At 42.6% G+C, this 26,081-nt stretch overlaps 1 protein-coding gene across 1 annotated transcript; it reads right to left on the bottom strand.

Annotated features, from left to right (window-relative positions):
- Positions 1 to 849: 849 nt before the first annotated feature.
- On the bottom strand, positions 850 to 21,841 carry LOC137028225 (uncharacterized). The gene is made up of 6 exons (XM_067396996.1): positions 21,526 to 21,841; positions 13,923 to 14,234; positions 5,224 to 5,517; positions 4,443 to 4,742; positions 1,091 to 1,369; positions 850 to 1,001 (listed from the first exon to the last, which is right to left on the bottom strand). Exons 1-6 carry the CDS (start codon positions 21,839 to 21,841, stop codon positions 850 to 852), a joined length of 1,653 nt encoding a protein of 550 aa, XP_067253097.1.
- Between the last annotated feature and the right edge of the window lie 4,240 nt (positions 21,842 to 26,081).

Raw genomic sequence — 26,081 nt, 5'->3', positions numbered from 1 at the left:
GAGGGTCACTGTCCTGCAGAGTTTAGCTCCAACTCACCTCAACACACCTGCCTGGAAGTTTCTAGTATGACTAATAAGAGCTTGATTAGCTGGTTCAGGTGTTTAATTGGGGTTGGAGCTAAAAAGTGGCCCTCAGGATTGGACACCCCTGCACTAGAGATTTAAGACTTTATTGTTGCCTGTTGGAGGAAATGCAACACTGATATGTTGTTTATGTGTTTCACTGTGTTCTCAAAGTATATTATAATGTGTCCCAAATCAGTGTTTGCTCAGATTAGAACAAGAAGAAGAAGCTGGGGGTAGATTATTGTATTATTATCAATGTAGATAGATTTTTTTATTTTTATAAAATTAGCTAATAATAATGCAAATATTTACAAATAATGTTTTAAATAATATTTTAAAAATGTAAAACTTATTATGTGGCACTGCTGAACAATGTACAAAAAATAGTATTCCTCTGGGGGGCGCTCGACATAATAAATGTAATAAAACATAGAGAGACTCTTGAAGCTCAGAGTGAGAAAACTTTATTGATAAAGACAAGCAAATACATATGACAGATGAACAGCAGAATTAGTAAAGTGAGATCCGTGTGTCTCTTTATTAATTTTGTATCTAAGAGAAATATAAACAAAGCCTTACAAATAAGATTTTTAAAATCTCAAAATAATCTAGCTCAAATAATCATCAGTATTTATTATGACAAAAAATCTAGAAGAATAAAAAATCAGTTGTGCTTTAGATTTCAATACTTCCTGAAAAAGATGAACATATAAAGACATTAATTAATAAATCTCACAAATATTAATATATGCAAAATCAGTGTGTGAGAAATGACATCATCAATCATGTACCTGATGTGTGAATCTGAGCTTGATCTCGATCAGCTCTTCTGGATCTGATGTCATAAACCAGAATAATGACAGTAGCCACGCCCACCATAGCAGAGAGGACCAATCGGATCACAGCTTCAGTAGGACCACAACAGTGGACAGAGTCTGAGGAATAAAAACATCAAACTGAGATCAGATCAGTCAATAAACACTAATATCAGCGCTGACATCAACTAATATCAGCACTGCCGTACCTGAACATGTGTGACAGAGGTGAGTGATGTCCAGATGTTGAGTCTGGTTGCTGATGGGATTGTTCAGCACACAGCTGTAGGTGTTTTTATCCTGATATTCCACCTCCAGAGGTAGAGAGAGACTGATGCTGAGATCAGACACACTGATGCTGGACAATAAACTGTTTCCTTTGTACCAGGAGAGAGTCACATGACTCACATTCACAGCTGAACACACCAATGAACATGATGAAGAACATTGTGAAGAGTTACTGCTGATGACAGGAACAGGCAGACGAGCTGAAAAACATGAGAGAATAAAGAGAAATGAAGATGAATGAAGATATTCAAGCAGACGAGGAAAAAACACAGAGAGGAACCAAGATTATAATTTTTATACAATAAGACCTTGCACATTCCTTAACAGTACTCCTTAATATGATTCAATCTTATTCCAAAATTTCAGGATATAAAATCACTTTTGGTAATATTTACAGATTAGAAACTGTTTTGTGGCAAAAGTTTCTATGGGACAAGAAAATAATGTTTTAGAAAACATTTGTGAACTACCAAGACCCCTTCAAAAATCATCTAAATTCTATCAACTCAGTTTAGGAATTGTTGATAAGAACTGTGAAAACTTAAGATTGATTTTGCAAAGAGACATTAATAGTGACATAGATAAGGACACTTGGGACAGAATTATGTCCTACAGTGGAAGGTACAGAAACAAAGCAAAAGGTACATTTATCCAGTATAAGGTATTATTAAACTCCAGTGCAACTTTTTAGAGTTGTCTGATTGATAATAAATGCTGGAAATGTAAACAAGAAACTGGCACATACATTCATGCTCTCTGGCAGTGTTCAAAGATTCAACTTTTTTGGGAAATTGTGTTGAAATATCTTGGAAGATGTTTGGGATTTGACCTTCCATTTTCATCAAGGATTTGACTTTTAGGAGATAAATCTGAGATTCCTCAGATTAAAAATAACGAGTTCTCATTCAGTCAGTCACGTTTGATGTTACGTCGATACTGACGTAATGGGGTCTCACTTGGGAGCCCAATCAACTCCAAATAGAACAAAACAAACCAATGGGAATTGGCCAGTGAGATTTACATGCTGGGCCACACCTTCGACCATGCCTCTCCTCATTCCCTCTCGGGACCTCTCTGTCGCTTTGGCGAGTCAACAGAGAGCTCCCTTCGAACCCCTTGAGTCAGTCGAGCTGAAACCTCTGTCATTTAAAACAGTGCTCCTGACTGCGCTCGCTTCCTTAAGAGGGTCGGGGACCTGCAAGCAGTTTCGGTCAGTAAATCGTGTCTAGAATTCGGGCCGACTTCCTCTCACATTATCTTGAGCCCCCGGCTTGGATATGTGCCCAAAGTTCCCACTACTCCCTTCCGGGACCAGGTGGTGAACTTGCAAGCGCTGCCCCTGGTGTGTCCCGTTCGAGCCCTGCGTGTTTACGTGGACCGCATGCAGAGCTTTAGGAGCTCTGAGCAGCTCTTTGTTTGCTTTGGAGGTCAACAGAAGGTAAAGGCTGTTTCCAAACAGAGGTTGGCCCACTGGATAGTGGATGCCATCGCCTTGGCGTACCAGTCCCAAGGCGAGCCGTGCCCCATTGGGTTGCGAGCTCACTCCACTCGGGGAAGTTGCCTCCTCCTGGGTGTTGACGCACGGTGCCTCTGTAGCACCTGCCTCTGACACCAAACACATTCGCGAGATTATATAATCTCCGAGTGGACCCGGTGTCCACCCGTGTGCTGTCTACATGTAGATAGCCACAGGTGTTAGCCTGCTTGTGCCATTTCCCTCGGACAAAGGAATGCAAGCACTTTTCCTGCTCCTCAGTTCAGTTCCCCACATGGTGAACCCTGTGGAGATCCTCCTGCATCCTGCAGCAGCCAGATGCGGCGGAGGTGTCCGGGGCCAGGTCCAGTACTCGTGTGCATGCCCGGTTGGTCAGCCCTTGTACTGGGCTGGATGCCCATATGATGTATGATATAATCCCATATGTGTCTGTTCACAGACCGGTTTCCCTGATGGTAAATCCTTGTCTTTCCCTGGGCGGCTCTGCTCTGCTCTGTCTCTGAGTGCTAGAGTTCCTCCCGGAAGGTAGGACCTACATCAGAGATCTTCCATATGCATTATTGCCCCTCGGGTCAGTCCATATGTGTCTTCCACATGTCACCTCCCTTCGGGCAAGGTGTGGTCTCAGCAGCTTTGACCATCCCCTGAGTAACGCCCTGTCCTCTCCATCCCACTGGTATGGAAGACCTCTCGGGCTTACTCCAGATGCTGGAGGTTTACGACTCTGTGGTAGCACCTGTATTTGGGCACGCCACGGCTTGCCAACATCTGCTTCCCTAACACTCCTAATGTGGCTCAGTTGCTATGGTGCTTCCCATTTGGACCCAATTACCTCAGTATCGACGTAACATAGAATGTGAATGACTGAATGGGAACGTCTAGGTTACTATTGTAACCCCCGTTCCCAGAAGGAGGGAACGGAGACATTACATCCCCTTTCCATAGCCCTGAGCCACCGCTGAATGGCCGGGTACCCTGGCTCGGCTCCTCAGCAAAATATGAATGGAAGTGAGTATGCCGGTCCTATTTATACCCGGATGCCGGGGGTGTGGCCCGGCATGTAAATCTAACTGGCCAGTTCCTATTGGCTCGTTTTATTTCATTTGGAGGTGATTGGGCTCCCAAACAAGACCCCATTACGTTAGTATCAACGTACTGTCTCCATTCCCTCCTTCAGGGAACAAGGGTTACAATAGTAACCTATAAGTTTTCCCTTGTTAATGTGGGTGTAATCATGACAGAATGATTGATACTTTCATTTTGGAAAGATATGTCCTTCACTTAAAATGTGGATTGAATATATAATAGAGGATATATAATATCATATGAAAAAATGTTTGCTAAAGTGAATGGAAATCACATGGATGTTGACATGTGGGAGAATTTTATTCAGATTGTTACTTCAGGCATGAATCTAGTATCAGTCATCCTTTTTAAGTGTGACTTGCTTAACCTGTTGTGCATTTAAGTGTCATTTCTATAATTATTATTATTTACTTTTGTTTGTTTTGTATACAGTGTATTTATTTATTTAATTTTGTACTAGTATGTTTTGTTATGTATAATGAAAACCAATAATAACATAAAAAAAGTAAAAAAAAAAAAAAAAAAAAAAAAAGTAGAACATTTAAAACAATTTAATAGAAAGTTAAGTATAGACCTGACTGTTAATGTAAAAAAGTAAGGGAATTAGCAATTTTATCTAATTAGTCATGAAAAGATAATTTTTAGATCTAGCTAGTAATAAATAAAACATGTGAAACCGATATTTAACTCACCGTAGACAGCGAGACAAATAACAGAAGGCCTCATGTAATAGTCGTTATCTAGTTTATAACATCCATCATGTTCAGATGTGGTGTTTGTGATGGTCAGAGATCCAGTTTGATTGTCCAGTTTCAGTCTGTCTCTGAATCTCCCATCATGAACATCATCATATACAGCAAATCTGTTGGGTCGTTTACTGATTTCAGCTATTAAAGTGTGTTCATTTCCAAACTTCCACCGAATCCAATCATTATTCTTCAATTCAGTAAAATCAGAGCTTATAGTGACTGAATCTCCCTCCATCACTGACACTGAATCACCGAACAAAAAGAAACAGGGTTTGTCACAGATTAACAGATTATGTTTTATTGCATTAAATTGTTTAAAATTTAAGTTTGACACAAACAATATCATAAAACAAAAATAAACTAACAAAATGGCGTATGTGTCACAGTCCTGGTTGCAGTAGTTTTTTTAATCCACAAACTCTAAATACAAAAAAAACACTTGACTTGGAAAACAACCAAGTAAACACAACATAGAAATCACAACTGACCAGAACAAACATAGGGCTTAAATACACAGAGAACAGAGGATTGAACAAGACTAATTAAACACACACAGCTGGGACAAATTAACTCAAATTAGGGTAACCATGGGAACAAACAGGTGGCGGGAAAACTAAGAACAAAGAAGAACATAAAACAAACTCAAAACCAAACACAACCCTGACAGTATGATTTGATTTCACTTTTGTCATTAAGAAACAGGTGTAAAAATTTTTGAACTCACCAATGACATTGAGATGAAAATCAATCATCATACCGTTGATCTCTAGTTGATAAACTCCAGCATGTTCAGTTCTGGTGTTTGTGATGGTCAGAGATCCAGTTTGTTTGTTCAGATTCAGTCTGTGTCTGAATCTCCCATCAAGAACATCATCATGTACAGTGAATCTGTCGGCCGTTACATTGATTTCAGCTATTAAAGTGTATTCAAACATCCAATGAATCACATCACCATCCTTCATTTCAGTAAGATCAGAGTTTAGAGTGACTGAATCTCCCTCATTCACTGATATTTCAACTGTATCATCAAACACAAACAGAAAACAATAGGGGTGTAAGAAAATATTGATACCAGAGGTGTATAGTCCAGGGGTCAGAAAGTAAAAGTCCTGCCATATTTTTCATTCCACCCACTGAAGCAGTGTTAAAGATGAGATAATCAAGTGATAAATTGAGTGATGATTGAACATTATTGAAGACACCTGATGATAACAAGCAGAATCACCAAAGGAGAAAATCACAGTTTTTAAGCCACCATCGTGGAGATGAGTGTTTGCTTTAGTTCCGCATTCAAGTCGCCAAATCTGCGTGACTGTCACATTTGTTTTGACGCCGGCCAGAGGATCAGGTCCGCATCCGGGCGACACCGTAAATTCTACTGTCAATCAGCTGATCCTGAGCGAACCCATGTCGGATCCGCGGACGCGCATGTGCCTTTACTGTAACGGTTGTATAAATTTGCAGGTCCCAAACGGACCCGCCACGGAGGTAAGGTTTAAATCGCGGATGCGGAGCGGATGCAGCGCGGAGCCAAGGCGGGGTCTGCGATCCGCCTTCGCTACAGATCCGTCACTGCGCGCAAGTGGACTCCAATACGGGTCCGTTCGCGGCAGAGATGTATAGTCCAGGGGTCATAAAATAAAAGTTCTGCTATATTTTTTTTTTCACCCGCTGAAGTGCTGTTAAAGTTAATGAGATCAATAAGTGATTAATTGAGTGATGATTGAGCATTATTGAAGATGATAACAAGCAGAATCACCAAAGGAGAAAATCACAATTTTTAAGCCACCATCATCGAGGGAAGGTCATTTAGGTCGTTGGTGGAAAAAACCCCATTCGTTTAAGCGGCCATTGTACTTCTAGTCAGTCGGAGGGAGCGCTGCAAAAAATGGACGCCCGTTTCCTTCTTAAGTGAGCGGCCAAGTGTACGTTTTCCTCCTTACCCCTGGCGTAGGCTGAAAGGGGACAGAAAGGACGTTCATGTACGGGGCGCCAACGCTAGGTGGCGACGTCAAGTGTCCACGAACGGCCGTACACGGAGTGCAAAGTAGGCCGAAAGTGGACAGATAGGACTTTCCTGTACGGATTGCGGACGCTAGGGGGCGGTGCGGAGTGTCCACGAACGGCCGTACACGGAGTGCAAAGTAGGCCGAAAGTGGACAGATAGGACGTTCCTGTACGGATTGCGGACGCTAGGGGGCGTTGCGGAGTGTCCACGAACGGCCGTCCGCGGAGTGCGAAATAGGCCTTTCCGACACCCCCGAGTAAGGGCGCTTCCCTAAGGCAGCGCAAGGGAACCGGCTGTTCGTGGCCCGCGCCGCCCATAGCCTCTGACAGCCACTGGACGTCTAGGGGGTCGGAGGGAGCGGCGCTCGCTGTGGACGCCTGCTCCCCCATCTCCTAGCGCGCGGGGGGGAGGTTTCGGCCTTACCCCCGGGGTAAGGGCGCCTGGCCAGGGGGAGGCGCCCTCGCGCCACGGGACGGGGACAGCCTAGGGCTCCCCCCGAGCGCCTAGACGTACGCCAACGGCCCAAACCTCCCGCCGACCAACTACCCCCCGCCGCCCGTCCACGAACGGCCTAAACCTACCGCCGACCGACTACCCTTCATCGCCCGTCCACGAACGCCCTAATCCTCCCCCTGACCGACCTTCCTCCACCGTAGTCTTCCTCGCGTCCACGGACCGCCCGAAGGGGTTTGGGGCCGGGGGGCCCAGGCGGGTTAGGGGGTTAGGGTTAGGCGCCGGGGGGCCCGGGCGGTTAGGGTTAGGCGCTGGGGGGCCCGGGCGGTTAGGGTTAGGGGCTTAGGGTTAGGGTTAGGGGCAGGGGGGCCGAGAGAGACGGTTAGGGTTAGGGGCAAGGGGGCCGAGACGGTTAGGTTTAGGGACAGGTCAAGTGGATGGCCTGTACACAAGTTGGTGTACACAGGTGGCTTACTGGGTCACCGTCAGATAGACTGCAGGTGGGAGGCCGCTTCCCTTACCCGAAAACCTCCCAGTTTACACCTATACAGACCGTTTAGGCTGTTTGGGGATGCAGCTGTGACTTTGAGTTTCATTTTATGGGATTTTTGACTTTGAAAAATTATTGAAATTGTGCATATTTTTGTACACAGGCGGCTTATCATCGACTTCCCTTACCCGAAAACCTCCCAGTTTAAACCTATTCTACACAGACCGTTTAGGCTGTTTGGGATTCTGCAGTGACTTTGAGTTTCATTTTATGGGATTTTTGACTTGAAAAAGTATTGAAATTGTGCCTATTTTTGTACACAGGCGGCTTATCGACTTCCCTTACACGCAAGTCTACCACTTTATATCTATTCTACACAGACCGTTTAGGCTGTTTGGGGATTCTGTAGTGACTTTGAGTTTCATTTTATGGGATTTTTGACTTGAAAAATTATTGAAATTGTGCCTATTTTTGTACACAGGCGGCTTTTTGACTTCCCTTACACGCAAGTCCACCACTTTATATCTATTCTACACAGACTGTTTAGGCTGTTTGGGGATTCTGCAGTGACTTTGAGTTTCATTTTATGGGATTTTTGACTTGAAAAATGTTGAAATGATGCATATCTTTGTACACAGGTGGCTTATTGACTTCCCTTACACGCAAGTCTACCACTTTATATCTATTCTACACAGACTGTTTAGGCTGTTTGTGGATTCTGCAGTGACTTTGAGTTTCATTTTATGGGATTTTTGACTTGAAAAATATTGAAATTGTGCATATCTTTGTACACAGGCGGCTTATTGACTTTCCTTACTCGCAAGTCCACCACTTTATATCTATTCTACACAGACTGTTTGGGGATTCTGCAGTGACTTTGAGTTTCATTTTATGGGATTTTTGACTTGAAAAATGTTGAAATGATGCATATCTTTGTACACAGGTGGCTTATTGAATTCCCTTACACGCAAGTCCACCACTTTATATCTATTCTACACAGACTGTTTGGGGATTCTGCAGTGACTTTGAGTTTCATTTTATGGGATTTTTGACTTGAAAAATGTTGAAATGATGTATATCTTTGTACACAGGTGGCTTATTGACTTCCCTTACACGCAAGTCTACCACTTTATATCTATTCTACACAGACCGTTTAGGCTGTTTGGGGATTCTGCAGTGACTTTGAGTTTCATTTTATGGGATTTTTGACTTGAACAACTTGAAAGTATGCATATATTTGTACACAGGTGGCTTCCCTTACCTGCAAGTCTCCCACTTTTTATCTATTCGACACAGACCCTGTAGGATGTTTGGGGATGTCCAGGTCAAGTGGATGGCCTGTACACAGATTGCACACGTTGGATAAGTTACAGTTGTTATGATGACCCGCCAAATAGGCTGGAAGGGGACCAAAGCGCATTCCGTGGACAACCACTGGTCACCCTCCCACTTTTAACTTATCCGACAGGGCCCCCCTAGGCCGTCTGTGGATAGTCCGTGGCCCACGGGCCATGGTTTTGCCCCTTTTGCTTTCTGCGCATCCCACTCCCTGCCTATTCTACATAGGCTGTTGGTGTACAGCCAGGGGCCCAAACTATACGTGGGGCCCCAGGGACAGCTTGTTGAGAGGAAGGGTCTCCCGCACGCAGGGACCCGTTTTTAGGTCGCTATGTTACAATCTCTCTCTCGGGCCTCTTGCTGTCATAGGCAGAAAGACTCTTTTCAATGGGAACCGAAAAGGGAGAAGAATTTTGCACCGCGAAAAAACATGCTTAGGAACCATCCTGAACCCCGAAATCCAGGACCTGGAACCGAGGGCCCCTGGACTACCACCACGTCGAGTTTGGAGCCCCTGCGACCTTTTGACCCCTGGCTTTCCGCGCATCCCACTCCCTGCTTATTCCCTAAGTTTGGGGTCCCTGGGACCTTCTGACCCCTTGCTTGTTCTATCACACAGGTCAAATACAGGGAAACTTGAATATATCTGCATACAGATGGCTTACTCAAATTGGTCGCAGCTGGGAGGCGCCTTCCTTTACCCGACAGCCTCCCACCAGCTATCTATCCAATGAGGACCCCGTAGGACGTTTGGGGATGCTGCTCGCGTGACGGTGACCATGGGTTTCGTTTTATGGGGTCCGTGACTTGAGAAACTTGAATATATGCATGTGTTTGTACACCGATGGCAGCTTCCCTTACCCTGCGGCCTCCCACCTGCTGTCTATTCGACGAGGAGCCCGTAGGATTGCTGTTCCTTTCCCATTGACAGCGGGTTTTTCGTTTATGGGTTATATGATTTGAAAAACCTATGCATATATTGCGATATACAAGTTCGGAGTCCCTGAGACCTTCTGACTCCCCTTGCTTTGTTCTATCACACAGGCCTCTTCCTCCAGATACACTTTCCAGTGAGTCGTGGCCAAATCACTTACTTCTCTTCTCCTCCAAAACCTAACCACCTCACACTGGACCTGCACCCTAAACCTAACCGTCTCGGCCCGCCTGCACCTAAACCTAACCATCTCCCACTGGACCTGCACCCTAAACCTAACCGTGTCAGCCCTCCTGCACCTAAACCTAACCATCTCCCACTGGACCTGCACCCCTAAACCTAACCATCTCCCACTGGACCTGCACCCTAAACCTAACTGTCTCACCCGTCAGTCCCTGAGACCCTTCTGACTTACACTCTCCAGTAAGACGCAGCTAGATTCACCCGCAAATGGACCGGGCCACCCGGCCTGCAATTTCGGGTAAGCGCACTGGAAACGCATGCATTCTTACTCGAAAATGCACAGGGAACTGCGCAATTTCGGGTAAGCGCACTTTGCGGAAACTGCGCTTCCTTGGCCTGCCCGGTATGCGAACTTACTCCGAAATGGACCCCCCTCCTCCTCCCCTGTGCGGGAAGCGCTCCCCCGCGTACACGCGCGGCCTATCCGGCAAGGGCACATAGGCCGTTCGGAGATGCCCTCGAAACGCCCGCCCGAGGGCGCCCCCCGGCCCTCCGCCGCCCGTCGGGGGGTGCCACGGCCCGTTTCCCAAAATTTAGGTCGGAAGGGTACAGATAGGCTGTCCCTGTACACCCCGACCCAACACCGCCCCCGCTGGTGGACACGCACCGACTATCGCCCGAAAAAAACCCTTACCCCCGGAATAAGGGAAAAACAGACAATGGACATCAGAATAAGCAGCAGGTGGGTGTACAAAGACAGCCACCCTGTCCTCACACATGTTATCGGTACAGTGGCCTCTTAAGCCTAGGGCAAAATTTCCACCAACTAACTACGTGCCCTAACCCCTATTTAGGGAATTCCCTTACCCCCGCCGCCAAGAACAGCCTATCTTGCACTCGGTGGACGGCTGTTCCAGGACGCTGCGCGGCGCCCCCTAAACAATTTTTCGCGCGCTCCGGCAACGTGCGGAAAAGGCCCCGTCTCGCTGGGGCCCCCGGGAGCCCCGCGGGACCCGTGGTAATGGGCCGGCGCGGATCGCAAAACGCGCTTCCCCTAACCGGCAAGCGCCCGCATCCAACTTATCCGACGGAGGCCCGTAGCCCGTCCGTGGACACCGACCCTCACGGCCCGTCCCCAGCGCCAGACGGGCGCCCGAGGAGCCTCCGGAAACGAGCGTCCCGGGGGCTCCGCGCACCCGTCGAGGGGGGCCCTCGGCCCGCCCCTCCCGCGCCCCGAGCTCCGAGTCGGCCCGGTTCCCGAGATACGGCCGCCCGAAGCCGGACCGGAAGTGCCCGTATCTCGGGAACCGAGCCGAGTCGGGGCTCCGTACGCCCGGTGCTGGGGGGCCTCGGTGGGACCCCTCGACGCCCCGAGTCCCGGGCTCCCACTCGGCTCGGTTCCCGAGATACGGCCGCCCGAAGCCGGGCAGGAAGTGGCCGTATCTCGGAAGCAGAAGGGCCCCGAGGCTCGGGACTTTGCCTGCGGCGGGGTCCCCACGGGAGTCTCGAGCACCGAGGCGCCTCGGTTCCCGTGGCCGTATCTCGGGAACGGAAGGCCCCAGCGGCTCGTCCTTCGGGGCTTCGAGGGGTCCCTCGGGGGGCTCTCCCCAGCCGCGGTCCCGGGCCCCGGGGAGGCTCGGTTCCGGAGCACCCCCTTATCTGTGGAGGCCTCTAGCTCCGCCACAGGGGGCGCTAGAGCCTCGGGCCCGGGCGCGTTAGAAGGGGCCCCTCGAGATCTTACTCCGACCCGAATTTGGTGGGTCTAGGCCCCGGCGTCTCGGAGTTATGGCCCTTCGAAAATACCCGTGGGAGGCTGCGGAAAGGGGGACGGAAAAGCCGTACGTGGACAACCACTGGTCACCCTCCCACCTGTAACTTATTCTACAGGGCCCCGTAGTCAGTCGGTGGACGCGCCCCGATGACGTGCCTGGGCGGCGCGGCGCACGATGCTTCGCCCAGCGCGGCCGTTCGGCTGGTCTTCCATGGGTCTGTCCGCGGACTTACTACAGGGGGCGCGTCGGATAAGTCGCAGGTGGGAGGCCGCGGAACAGGCCGAAAGGGGACGGAAAAGCAGCACGCGGACAACCGCTGGTCACCCTCCCACCTGTAACTTATTCCACAGGGCCCCCGTAGTCAGTCGGTGGACGCGCCCCCGATTACGTGCCCGGGCGGCGCGACACTTCGCCCGGCGCGGCCGTTCGGCTGGTCTTTCATGGGTCTGTCCGCGGACTTACTACAGGGGTCGCGTCGGATAAGTCGCAGGTGGGAGGATGCGGAACAGGCCGAAAGGGGACGGATAGGACGTTCATGTACGGGGGTCGGGCGCCGCTAGGGGGCGATGCCGAGTGTCCTCGAACGGCCGTACACGGAGTGCAAAGTAGGCCGAAAGTGCCCTTGCCCCCCGAGCAAGGGCATTTCCCTAAGGCAGGTCAGGGTTTGCTTTAGTTGAGCTCTTGACCCTTGCCTTTTTAATACTGGAATTTGTTTGGGCTGCTGTACCTGAGTTGTAACAGCCAGACAAGCAAAGATCAGGTGGTGTTGGTTATGTTTTCACATAGATAATCATTATTTGATCTGAACTCATTTAGAGCCCAATCTCTGAGTTAGTTTATCATTATTGATTATACAGAAGATCAGTTTTATCAATAAAATATGAAGGATTTCTTAAAAGTTGTTCTGATAAAAAAAAAAAATAATAATAATAATAATTTTTTTTTAGGCACACACAGACATCAAGTATCAGTCTGTGAATCTCAACAACAGTGACAAGCAACATATTCTGATCAACAGATCAACTCTGAACATTAGAAAACAAGCTACTAAAAAGTCACAGAAAAACAGCAAAATTTTAATAGTGAGAATAAATGAAATTACTAAGACAATTCATCTCATAATTTATTCATGCAGCAATGCATGATGGGAGCCGTGGATGAGTTTTGATTGGTGGCTCCCAGAATGCACTGCAACATGCTTTATGATGGCCACCACTGTTGAGATTCACAGGATGATTCTTGATGTCTGTGTGTTTAAATGAGCGTTTTTTTTTTTTTTTTAATCAGAACTCTAAAAAAAAATTATATTGATAAAGCTGATCCTGTGCTGCAGAATCACAGTGCTGCTGTAATCAATAATGTAAATCTAACTCAGAGATTGGGCTCTAAATGAATTCAGTGATTCAGATCAAATAATGATTATGTGAAAACATAACCAACACCACCTGATCTTTTAACTTTGCTTGTCTGGGGTGCGTTTTCCAAAGCGAACTATGGTCGCAAGTTCCGTCGTTACCAATAGAGTTCAATGGGACTTACGACCATGGTTCACCAACGATGCTTTCGGGAAACTCACCCCTGGTTGGTTTTAATGCAGTTAAAACTGCCAAAATAAATTTTAATATTAAAAAATCAATGGTCAAGAGCTCAACTAAAACAAACCCTGACCTCTGAGATGGTGTCTTAAAAATAGTGATTTTCTCCTTTGGTGATTCTGCTTGTTATCATCAGGTGTCTTCAATAACGCTCAATCATCACTCAATTAATGACTTAATTATCTCATTAACTTTAACACTGCTTCAGTGGGTGGAAAAAAAACATGGCAGGACTTTTACTTTTTGAGCCCTGGACTATACACCTCTGCGCGATACCTCCGCAGTGGATCCGCCACAGAGTCCTTTTGCTGTGTGGGTATTGACACCAATAGCATTAAAATGATCAATTATCTTGAAAGGCAATAGAAAGCACAAGTTGTTTGAGCGAGTGTTTCATGTTGTCACACACAGACATTAAGATTTTGGATATGAATCACAACCACAGTGACAATCAAAGATATATGAAATACAGATGCTATGTTGAAAATATGTCTTCTGGATATAACTTTGTTTAGTGGGAGTCACAAATGAAATGTAAATTTGAAATGAATATCATCATTAAACAACAGAAGCAAAATGGAGTTTAGATTAATAATTGTATCTTTGTGCTGATTAAAATATAAAACAAGTGAAACTGATATTTAACTCACCAATGACATCAAGAATTAAATTCTGTCTCAGATGTTTGATCTGTTGCTTTTTGATCTGTTTGATCTGTTGATGATAAAATCCATCATGTTTCATTGTAGTGTTTGTGATGGTCAGAGATCCAGTTTGATTGTCCAGTTTCAGTCTGTCTCTGAATCTCCCATCAAGAACATCATCATATACAGTGAATCTCTCAGCCGTTACATTGATTTCAGCTATAAAAGTGCCTTCAAACCTCCACTGAATTAGATCATCATACTTTATTTCAGTAAGACGCGAGTCTAGAGTCACTGAATCTCCCTTGTTTACTGACACTGACTCAAAAGCATCACTACCAAACAGACCTGAAGAAAGTTTTTCGCAGATTAAAGCTTAAAAATCACTTTGGTTTGATGAAGATTCACTAAAATACTTTTCATCATTTAAATGTGAAATTAACAACAGGGGTGAATTCAGGTTGATTGGGACACTTTTTGCCATTAAGGTGACTGGGGGAAAAGTATCCCAATCGACCTGAATTCACCCTATTCTGCAGCAGAACAAAGACAAAAGATGGTCAATGAAAAGAGAAATAGATTTTATATGGAACATTAACTAAATATAAAAGATACTTTTGCTTTAATGTTTAATGTCACAATAAAACTAATGCTTTTGAGTATTTGAGCTTCATATTTATATTATTTTATTTAATCAATCCATAATAACTGAGTTTAGACATGAATGCAAAATTGATCTCACAGTAAAATCAGTTTAATTATTTCTATGAGAAATAACAGTGAATGTTGATCCTCTTTGACTGATTTAACCATTAAATCATTATATGTAACCAGAACAGAAACAACTGAAGTCATAAAAACACATTTAAACTCACCATCCAGATGCCGCAAACACAAACAGATCAAAACTAATTTCAGAGACATTTTCTTCATCTGTTCACTGAAAAGCCCAGAGAGTAACTCTTAAAATGTCTGAAAACACTCAGATTGATCTGAAATGACTGAACTGTGATATTTATCTGGTTTAGTGTGAATCCACCCCCAACCTCAGTCAGTTTCCGCTCACACATCCGTCTCCTTTAACTTTAAGAAAATCAACAAGCTTTTGCTGATCTTACATTTTTGGATTAATTCTGGCCCTGAATGAAAACTAATATCAGAAGAGTGAAATATTGGATTAGATATCTGTGTCTACTGGTATGTTATTAGTGTTGTGTGATGTCATCATATTTGACCTCTGAAATAAAGTGAATCCATCAACAGTCAAATAAGAGTCACAGGTCAGTGTAAAAATGTTTTGTGTGGAGTGAAAGATTGTGAGCTTCTTATTAGCAAGAGAGAAAATGAAGAAACACTTCAGCCACAAACTGCTGACACACACATCAACCACAAACATCCAGCAGAAGCTGCTTATTCACCAGACAGATCAAATCAGACACACTGATGTTTGAGCAGATAAAATAAAAGAGAAAAAACATTGCAGGGTCCATTTTGACTAAAAAACAATTATTTACATTTATAAATAATTATTTAATTATTTATTTACATTTGTTCAAGCAAAATTCATAAATGAGAGTTAATGAAGCACACAGTAACCTGTGAATGTAATTGTTCATTTAGAGAAATTTTGATATTTGGTCTTGGAGAAATTTGACAAAGAAATGCTTCCTGATGTTCATGATGAGTTTTGATTGCAGATTTTGTTACTTTGGCGAATCTGAGAAAAATAAAGTGTTCATGAATCATGGCTGCCACGCCAGAGTCTCCAGCCGTCATGGACGCTGCACCTGAAGCTGTGTGTGTGTGTTTCTAATGTTCAGAGTTGATCTGTTTATCAGAATATGTTACTTGTCACTTTGTTGAGATTCATACGTTGATTCTTGATGTCTGTTTGTGCCTAACACAAAGGTTTTTATTATTATTATCATTATTATTATTATTATAAATCACAACAACTGGAATGTCCACCTCTGGTAGACATGAAATCAGTTGTCGTCCACTCTGACACTACATGAGCTGAAACAATCAAATTTTGCATCCCGACACCCATTACCATTTACGAATCCCCACGACACCTTACGTCAAGCAGATTGTGGCCAAATCGTGTAAGATCGTGTAGTGTGAACCAGGCAAAACACTTCAACATGGTTGTATTCATTACTCATTGCATAGTATTCATCACATAATCCTTAACACAGCGCCATCTAGTGGCTTTCTTGAGTAACAGGCACAATCAGTGGATATCATTACAGATACTGAGCAAATCACTCCTGATAACATGTCAGTTCAGGGTGAGACACTAGACGGAGCTGTTGATCCGCAGATGAGACCATAGAGACGAATCACACTAGAGCAGTTTGTCCAAACTCGGTCCTGGAGGGTCACTGTCCTGTAGAGTTTAGCTCCAACTTGCCTCAACACACCTGGTTCAGGTGTTTAATTGGGTTTGGAGCTAAAAAGTGGCCCTCAGGACTGGAAACCCCTGCACTAGAGATTTAGGCAAGGCAAGGCAAGGCAAGGCAATTTTATTTGTATAGCACATTTCATACACAATGGTAATTCAAAGTGCTTTACATAAAAAAGAATAATAATAATAGAACATAAGGAATAGAAATAACAGTAAAAACAGAGAATTTTGCTATCTGGATGGAAGAGCTAGGAAGTCTCAGGGAGTTTGTTGTTGTTGTTGTTGTCGTCCATCAGAGTTGTATCTAAACGGATCTATTCATCAGAGCAGATCAGAATGGATCTTCCTCATCCAACAGGACTGCTACCTGTTAAGGCACTTCAAACTGATAAACATAGTTTCAATCTCCCCTTTTGCCAAGACACCTCAAACTGCACCACACAGCCCTAATCCCCCTTCCGGAGATATCTTACCTATGGAACGCAGTTCAAATTTCCCCTTTGGAAATTTCCCCCTTTGGAAAGTGTCCTGACTGTAATCCAGAGATATCTTAACCATGCACTACAGCTTAAATTTCCCCATGGTTTGTCAAATTTACCAAATTTTAACCTTATCAATTTCTTCCTAATTCCCCCAGCTCTTTCAACCAGACAGCAATAATGCATTAAAAGTCAGAATAACAAGATGATACATAAAAGATATAAAATACATTAAAAATGAAATAAAAACAGGAAAAGGAATTAAAAGAATAAAAAGATAATACATATAAAATAAAGTGCAAACAGTTCGGACATAGCACAGTGCTCAATCAGCAAATGCATAGGTAAAAAGATGTGTTTTGAGTCTGGATTTGAATGTGGCTACTGTTGGAGCACACCTGATCTCTTCTGGAAGCTGGTTCCAGCTGCGGCTGGCGTAACAGCTAAAAGCAGACTCTCCATGCTTTGAGTGAACCCTGGGTATTTCTAAATGACTTGATCCTGATGATCTGAGTGATCTGTTAGGTTTATATTCTATGAGCATATCTGCAATGTATTGAGGTCCTAGGCCATTGAGTGATTTATAAACAAGTAACAGTACTTTAAAATCAATTCTAAATGCAACTGGAAGCCAGTGCAAGGACCTGAGGACTGGTGTGATGTGTTCATGTTTTCGGGTTCTGCTCAGAATCCTGGCAGCAGTGTTCTGTACGAGCTGCAGCTGTCTTATGGTCTTTTTGGGAAGACCAGTGAGGAGCCCATTACAATAATCCACCCGGCTGGTGATGAAAGCATGAACAAGTTTCTCTAAGTCTTGACTGGAGACAAAGCATCTAATTCTTGCAATATTTTTGAGATGATAATACGCTGATTTAGTTATTGTCTTGACATGGCTACTGAAACTCAGGTCTGACTCCAAAATCACACCAAGATTCCTGACTTGATTATTAGTTGTTTGACCCCTAGAGTGAAGGTACATGTTCACTTTGAAAACTTCATCTTTGTTTCCAAACGCAATGACTTCAGTTTTGTCTTTGTTTAACTGAAGGAAGTTTAGACACATCCAATTTTTAATTTCATCAATGCACTGGCACAGGGAGTCAATGGGGCTGTAGTCGTTAAGTGATAGGGCTAGGTAAATTTGGGTGTCATCTGCATAGCTGTGATATGCAATTTGGTTCTTTCTCATTATTTGGCTCAGTGGCAGCATATATAGGTTGAACAGGAGGGGTGCGAGTATTGAACCTTGAGGGACTCCGCATATCATGGATGTCCACTCAGACTTATGGTCACCGATACTCACATAATAACCTCTCCCTTCTAAGTATGACCTGAACCATTTTAGGACCATCCCAGAAAGCTCAACCCAGTTTTCCAGCCTGTCAAGAAGAATGTTGTGATCGACAGTGTCAAACGCAGCACTGAGGTCAAGTAGAACCAGCACTGATAATTTACCTGTATCTGTGTTAAGGCGAATATCATTTATTATCTTTATGAGTGCTGTCTCTGTGCTGTGATGCGGTCGGAAACCAGATTGAAAGTTATCAAAGTATCCATTCAAGCTTAAGAACTTGTTCAGCTGATTGAAAACAACTTTTTCAATGATCTTGCCTATGAAAGGAAGATTTGAGATTGGCCTGTAGTTGCTCAATATGGTGTTATCCAGATTGCTCTTTTTCAGGAGGGGCTTAACAACTGCAGTTTTCAGGGATTTTGGAAAAGTCCCAGAGAGAAGTGAGGCATTTACCACTTCTAGGAGATCTGCTTCTAAACAGTTTAATACTCTTTTGAAAAAAGATGTGGGAAGTGTGTCAAGGGCGCAGGTTGATGTTTTAAGGTGCTGTACTGTTCCTTCCAAAATTTTACCATCAATTGCTTCGAAATCAGACATTATAGCTACTTTCTGAGGTTGTGATCTGATCTGTTTTACCCCAGTGCAGCTCAAGGATGTGCTGATCGCCTTTCTGATATTATTAATTTTCTCAGAGAAGAAGGAAGCAAACTCACAGCATTTGCTGTCTGAGAGCATTTCACTGGGAAACTGACTTGGGGGGTTTGTTAGTCTCTCTACTGTAGCAAAAAGAGTGCGGGTGTTGTTTAAGTTTCTGTTTATAATATTTGAGAAGAAGGTCTGTCTAGCTTTGCCTAATTCCACATTGAAAGCATGAAGAATATCTTTATAGATGTTATAATGGATTTCAAGTTTTGTCTTTCGCCACATGCGCTCAGCTTTTCTGCATTGTCTTTTCATATTTTGCACTGCTGTTGAGTTTCTCCATGGTGCTTTTTGTCTGCCACTTTTCTTCCTGACTTTCACAGGAGCAATGTTATCAATAACATTCTGTACTTTTGAGTTAAAAGAATCAAGGAGAAAATCAACAGAGTCTGCAGATATGCTTGGTGTTAAAGATATAGCCTTCATAAACAGTGCACTAGTGTTCTCATTTAAGCATTGCTTTTTGACCGAGACAGATCTAGCTTCAACAGTCGGACAGATGAATATTTCAAAGAAAATACAGAAATGATCAGATAGCGCTACATCCTTAATGACAATGGACGAAATGTTTAGACCCGTACTGATAATTAAATCTAGAATGTGTCCACGATTGTGTGTAGGTCCATGTACATGCTGAGTCAGATCAAAAGTATTCAAAACAGTTATGATTTCTTTTGCCATATTGGATTCTGCATTTTCTATGTGGATGTTAAAGTCCCCAGTAATAGCAAAACAGTCAAACTCTGAGGAAATTGCTGATAACAGTTCTGTAAAGTCCTCCACAAAGGCTGGAGAGTATTTTGGAGGCCTGTAGATAACTATAAGTAGAATGCGAGGAACACCTTTTAATACAATACCCAAGTATTCGAAAGACAAGTAATCACCAAATGACACTTGCTTGCATTGATAGACATCTTTAAATAGAGCAGTTACACCTCCACCTCTCCTAACAGCTCTGCAGACACTCATAAAAGTAAAGTTAGGAGGGGCTGTTTCATTCAGGATTGTTTCACTGCAGCTGTCTTCAAGCCATGTTTCATTTAGAAGCATAAAATCTAGGTTGTTTGTGGTTATTAAGTCATTGACTAGAAGTGATTTATTTTTAAGTGAGCGAATGTTTAGAAGTGCTAACTTAACAGTCTTACTTTCTGTCTCTACAGTAATCTTAGTTTGACGTGTAATAGGTAGCAGATTAAATGGGTTTGCCAAACGGTTTGAAAAGGCTTTAGGCTTTCTATAACGTAATAAAACAGAAATAGAGAAAGCTGCAGGCACACTGGGTTCCCGCTTGTTCTGTAAACATTTGATAAAGTCACTGTTATCATAGCGGGGACCCGCCACACATCACTGAGAGCTGTTATCGGTTGTTTTTAATTTAAAGACTTTATTTTTGCCTGTTGTTTATGTGTTTCACTGTGTTCTCAAAGTATATTATAATATGTCCCAAATCAGTGTTTGTTCAGATTAAATGAGAAGATGTTTGTTTATTATTGTAAATAAAATGAATGAGCTAATAATAATGTAAACATTTATAAATAATGTTTTAAATAATATTTTAAAAATGGAATGTAATTTGTAATGTAATGTAATTTTTATGTGGCACTGATGAACAATGTACAAAAAAATTAGCATTCCTCCAGGGGGCGCTCAACATAATAAATGTAATAAAACATGGAGAGACTCTTGAAGCTCAGAGTGAGAAAACTTTATTGATAAAGACAAGCAAATGCATAAGACAAATATACAGCAAGATCTGTGTCTCTTTATTCACTTGTTTTTTTTTTTGTATCAGAGAGAAATATAAACAAAAGCAAATTGGATTTTTATAATTGACACTGAAAAGGAGAGAATCTTAAATAATCATCAGTGTTTATTATGAAAAAACACTAGAATAACAAAAACACACTTCAGCGTTCTGCTTTAGATTTCAATACTTCCTGAAAAAGATGAAGATATAAAGACATTAATTAATAAATCTCACAAATATTAATATATGCAAAATCAGTGTGTGAGAAATGTCATCATCAATCATGTACCTGATGTGTGAATATGAGCTTGATCTCATTCAGCTCTTCTGGATCTGATGTCATAAACCAGAATAATGACAGTAGCCACGCCCACCAGAGCAGAGAGGACCAATCGGATCACAGCTTCAGTAGGACCACAACAGTGGACAGAGTCTGAGGAATAAAAACATCAAACTGAGATCAGATCAGTCAATAAACACTAATATCAGCACTGACATCAACTAATATCAGCACTGCCGTACCTGCACATGTGTGACAGAGGTGAGTGATGTCCAGATGTTGAGTCTGGTTGCTGATGGGATTGTTCAGCACACAGCTGTAGGTGTTTTTATCCTGATATTCCACCTCCAGAGGTAGAGAGAGACTGATGCTGAGATCAGACACACTGATGCTGGACAATAAACTGTTTCCTTTGTACCAGGAGAGAGTCACATGACTCACATTCACAGCTGAACACACCAATGAACATGATGAAGATGATGAAGAACATTGCTGATGACAGGAACAGGCAGACGAGCTGAAAAACATCAGAGAATAAAGAGAAATGAGGATGAATGAAGATATTCAAGCAGACGAGGAAGAACATTTAAAAATTTAATAGAAAGTTAAATATAAACCTGCTGTAAATGTAAAGGTAATTAGTCATTTTAACTAATAAGTCATGATAAGATACTTCTTTAGATTTAGCTAGTAATAAAACATGTGAAACTTATATTTAACTCACCATAGACAGTGAGACGAATAAAAGAAGTCTTCCTGAAAAAGTTGATCTTTAGTTTATAACATCCATCATGTTCAGTTGTGATGTTTGTGATGGTCAGAGATCCAGTTTGATTGTCCAGTTTCAGTCTGTCTCTGAATCTCTCATCAAGAACATCATGATATACAGTGAATCTGTCGAACTGTTTATTGATTTCAGCTATTAAAGTGTATTCAAATCTCCACTGAATCAGATCATCATCCTTCATTTCAGTAAGATCAGAGTCTAGAGTGACTGAATCTCCCTTGTTTACCATCACTGACTGAATAGGATCACCACCAAACACTCCTGAAGATCAGAGTTTTTCACAGATTAAAGCTTTAAAATCACTTGATGTTGGTTTGATGAAGATTCACTATACTACTTTTATTCAATTAAATGTGAATATATGAGATTCATTGAGATTGAGAGAAATGGGAACACGGGGGTACCGCGACAAGACCGCAAAGGGCACTTTCACTTTCGCGATCAAAGTGCATGCCACTGATAAGCTTTGTAAATGCAGTATTACAGTATACACATACCAATTAAACGCGCTGGTCTCCTCTCGTGCGTCCTCCCCACTGTGTCGCCGGTCGAGGCAATAACTTTCGTTTCGCTTTTAGATATCTCTTTTATAGATGCCATCAATGCTTTTAACTTTCTAGATGTAATTACCTAAATCAAAACAGTCCATAAACTACAAATCCTCACAAAAATTTGAAAAGTCAAGCCAGCTCACGCGTCAATCTGAGAGATCAGCCTCCTTACCTTAAAGTGTCAAATTTCTCAGTTTCTAAATGGACGGTTTGGCTTGATTGACAAACGCTAACGTTCGGCCACCATCGACCTGTCCTAAAATGTTAGCACACTGTGATGGATTGCTTGGAGATCGCGTGTTTCTCTGTTCGAGAGCGCATTTCCTCTTCTTCACATCTGCGACAAAACAGTTTATTATTTACGAACAAAAGCTCACAGAAACGTGAAAAATGGTCTCATTTGAAAGAAAATATCCTAATCTAAAAGATGATATATTGTGACTGATTGAAGCAGCCCTTATCAAAAGTGCGGGGGTCGATTTCTGTCTTTTCAAAACTGTGGGGGTCCTGACCCCCCTGTCCAGCACGCCTGATTATACCTTATGAAACATTCCTCTAATGTCAAGAAAACTGGATGTTTTTAATGTTTCCAGAACCAACACTAAATATTTAGAGAACGTTCTCATAACAAAATTCTGTTAGCTGGGATAACAGTGAATGTTGATCATCTCTGATTAATTTAACCAGTAAATTATTACATGTAACCAGAACAGAAACAACTGAAGTCATAAAAACACATTCAAACTCACCATCCAGACGCCACAGACAGAAACAGGTCAAAAGTAATTTGAGGAACATTTTCTTCATCGGTTCACTGAAAAGGAAAAGGATTCACTTTATTATAGTGTAAATATGTTTAGTGTGGTGTGGAAGATTGTGAGCTTCTTATTAGCAAGAGAGAAAATGAAGAAACACTTCACAAACTGCTGACACACACATCAACCACAAACATCCAGCAGAAGCTGCTTATTCACCAGACAGATCAAACCAGAAACACTGATGTTTGAACAGATAAAATAAAAAATAAAAACCACTGCAGGGTCCATTTTGACTTAAAAAAAAACATTTATTTACATTTATCTTTTATTTTTGCTTGTGTTTGAAGTTTGAGACTGGCTGCGCCGATCCAGAGTGCACACTGCCTGTGTATCATTTGCTACCGACACAAATATCCCCTAGGTCTGAGGCCGGTAACTCCTACTTCTCAATATATAGTAGGGGAAAAGCAGTAGGCGAGTAAATAAGTATGTCTGAAGCCTTAGTAGTCATAAATGAGTATTCGAGTATTGCCTGGGTATAAAATAAAATATGTATCTTTCTCTGTCTGACTTTACTTGTGCAAAGACAACTGTCACACACACACACACACACACACACACACACACACACACACACACACACACACACACACACACACACACACAGTTAATTAATTATTCATAAATTGTTTGGATAGTGACAGTATGTACAACAAAATTGATGCTATGTTGAGTGCAGTGATTGTGCTTATGGGACTGGGGATATGGAGGAAACTGCAACAGAGCAGTTTGGGGTGGGTGAAGGAAGGATTATAATTGATTTTTATTGAGGAACAGTATTTTTTGAAGTGTGTTGGGGTTTAGACGATTCCTCTTGGACAAAACCTCTCCAGCCTTGGAAAAGATCAATTCGCAAGGACAGAGGATGCAGGGAAACATAAGAATGCCAGTTCCAGCTGGTATAAGTGAGGATACAGATGCTTCTGTTGAGCCCAGTATACTAGTGGATCCTCAGATCTTGAGAGATCCAGCATCTTCCACAATGGAAAAGGGTTGGGATTCCTTGACGACCATGTTCACCAGGGCCTATAATAGAAATCTATAATAAAATACAAATCTGGTGTATTGTAGGAGCCTAACACCTTATTTATATATATATATATATATATATATATATATATATATATATATATATATATATATATATATATATATATATTATGTATTACTTTGAGTACTGTATGGATTGTTACTGGTTTCTGCATGTTCATGCAGTGCTCGATAATGCCTGAGCATGGAGGAGGTGTTATTGCTGTATGTCAGCTCTTTCAGGCACAGCAAGCATTTCACCTTGAAACATGAAATAATAGACATGAAAGATTATACAGCCATATAGTGAGGATTATAATTATATTAAGACAGCAAAATATAACAATTACACATATCTTATTGTGAGCAACCATTTCAAAATGCTTTCATGTCTATTATTTCATGTTTCAAGGATTTCCTCTTTCTTGTTGGCTCCATTAAGAGGTCACCCAAAAAGCAAACAAATCCAAAAGGGCGATCCAAATCAACAAGCAGTCCAGTCCAAGTCCAAAAATCCAAAGCAATCCAACTAATCTTATCTATGTAATATAATAATAATATAATATAACTAATATAAGTAATAATAACAACAATATACTAACACTAACCCAGTATAATAAAATAATACAGCTCTAATAATACAATAACGACAATGACACAACTCTGACTCTCCGACACTCTACTGGTTCTACTACTCCTGAAACACCCACAAGGTGGCATGTGTTTTGAAACCCCTTTATTCGGAAGCGACACTCAAACCGAACCGATGATGTATTCCACACAAACCGAGGCCTCGTTTGTCATCGGTCACGTGATTTCTACATTCCCAACACAAGCCTCGAATCAACGCTTCATCTGGCACGCCCATTTATGTTCGACACAAGCTCCGAAGCCTCGGTTCAAATGTCCCATCACTACTTGTGAATAATATCTGCCTTCCTCGAACCACTGCCTGTACCTTGACTATGATTCTGCCTAGCCCATGTTATCCCTGTTTGCTCCTGTTGAACTCTGCCTGTACGACCACGCTCATCTTTTAATAAAGCTCGCAGTTGGGTCCCTGCCTGAGTCTCGCCTTCGTTACAATGACGAGAGGGAAGACACGAATAATGGCGCACACCATACACTGGCTTGTACAAGTGGCCAGCTCAGCCCCAAGGAGCAAAAGAGAAAAGGGATATAAGATGTACATATCAAGTTACATCGACAACTATGAAGGTAAGTTACATCAGCTAAGTGACTGGCAAGCTGGCTAGCTCTAGCTAACGTTACTGGCTAGCTTTGACAATTCGACAGGCTATTTGATCCAGTTTAAATTGTACGATTAAGTGTATGCATAACATGAATGATGTCCAATCCCCACAGTTTCAAACAAAGATTCAACAGGGAGGGTGAGCGTCAGGGCTTCCTGCTACAGGTCAATGAAAAAAAACCGAGAAGCCTCACGACCTCAGAGTAGGGAGTAGAAATAAGAAATGTTCATCAGTTCAAAGCCTCAATCAGGTTCATGTTCTGTGGTTTTGATGTGGCTAGGAGAGGTAACTTTAACCTGTAACTTAGGATTCAAATAAGCCTAGCTAGCTGATGTTTTGCAACAGGTTGCATAGTAACAGTTACTAACTTCATCTTGTAACGTTAGCTAGCTATGTGTGTGTAGCACGAAAGGGCTAAGTTATATCTTTCTTTCTTTTCGTTTTGCAACCCTGTGTTGCAAAGTGACAAATAAATCACCTAAACATATACCTAGCTTTCATGGAAACCACAGAAACTGGTTGTGACGGCTGCTGTTCTTTTACTGTATGTTTATTATAATCCATGCACAGTCCAGTTATCTTTATGGTTCATTGGCCAGTGGTAAGTGCTGATTTTGTACCCTGAGCCTATGTTATGCATTCAGCATTCACTGTTTTACTAACACTATATGAAAGTGAGTAAATTGAGACCAGTGATAAATGTTGATCTATTTGGATGTCCTTAGATTACAGCATTGTGTATGACGCATCACTGATAGCCTGACATGGTTGAGCCTATTCCCATGTATTATAGTATTTACAAACCCGATTCCAAAAAA

This window comes from Chanodichthys erythropterus, chromosome 10 (genome assembly GCF_024489055.1).
Source record: "Chanodichthys erythropterus isolate Z2021 chromosome 10, ASM2448905v1, whole genome shotgun sequence".
Classification (NCBI taxonomy): Eukaryota; Metazoa; Chordata; class Actinopteri; order Cypriniformes; family Xenocyprididae; genus Chanodichthys; species Chanodichthys erythropterus.
The sequence above is the reverse complement of the archived record's forward strand: the minus strand, read 5'-3'. Positions and strand labels throughout refer to the sequence as shown.

Bases quoted from the DNA above. Each gene is read 5' to 3' on its own strand.
- LOC137028225 (XM_067396996.1), bottom strand. From the start codon at position 21,841: ATGGTAAACAAGGGAGATTCAGTCACTCTAGACTCTGATCTTACTGAA. The intron at 4,743-5,223 runs GTGAGTTCAAAA...TCGGTGATTCAG, and splicing joins TTTTCATCTCAATGTCATTG to TGTCAGTGATGGAGGGAGAT. The intron at 1,002-1,090 runs GTACGGCAGTGC...TTTATTCCTCAG, and splicing joins CCTCTGTCACACATGTTCAG to ACTCTGTCCACTGTTGTGGT.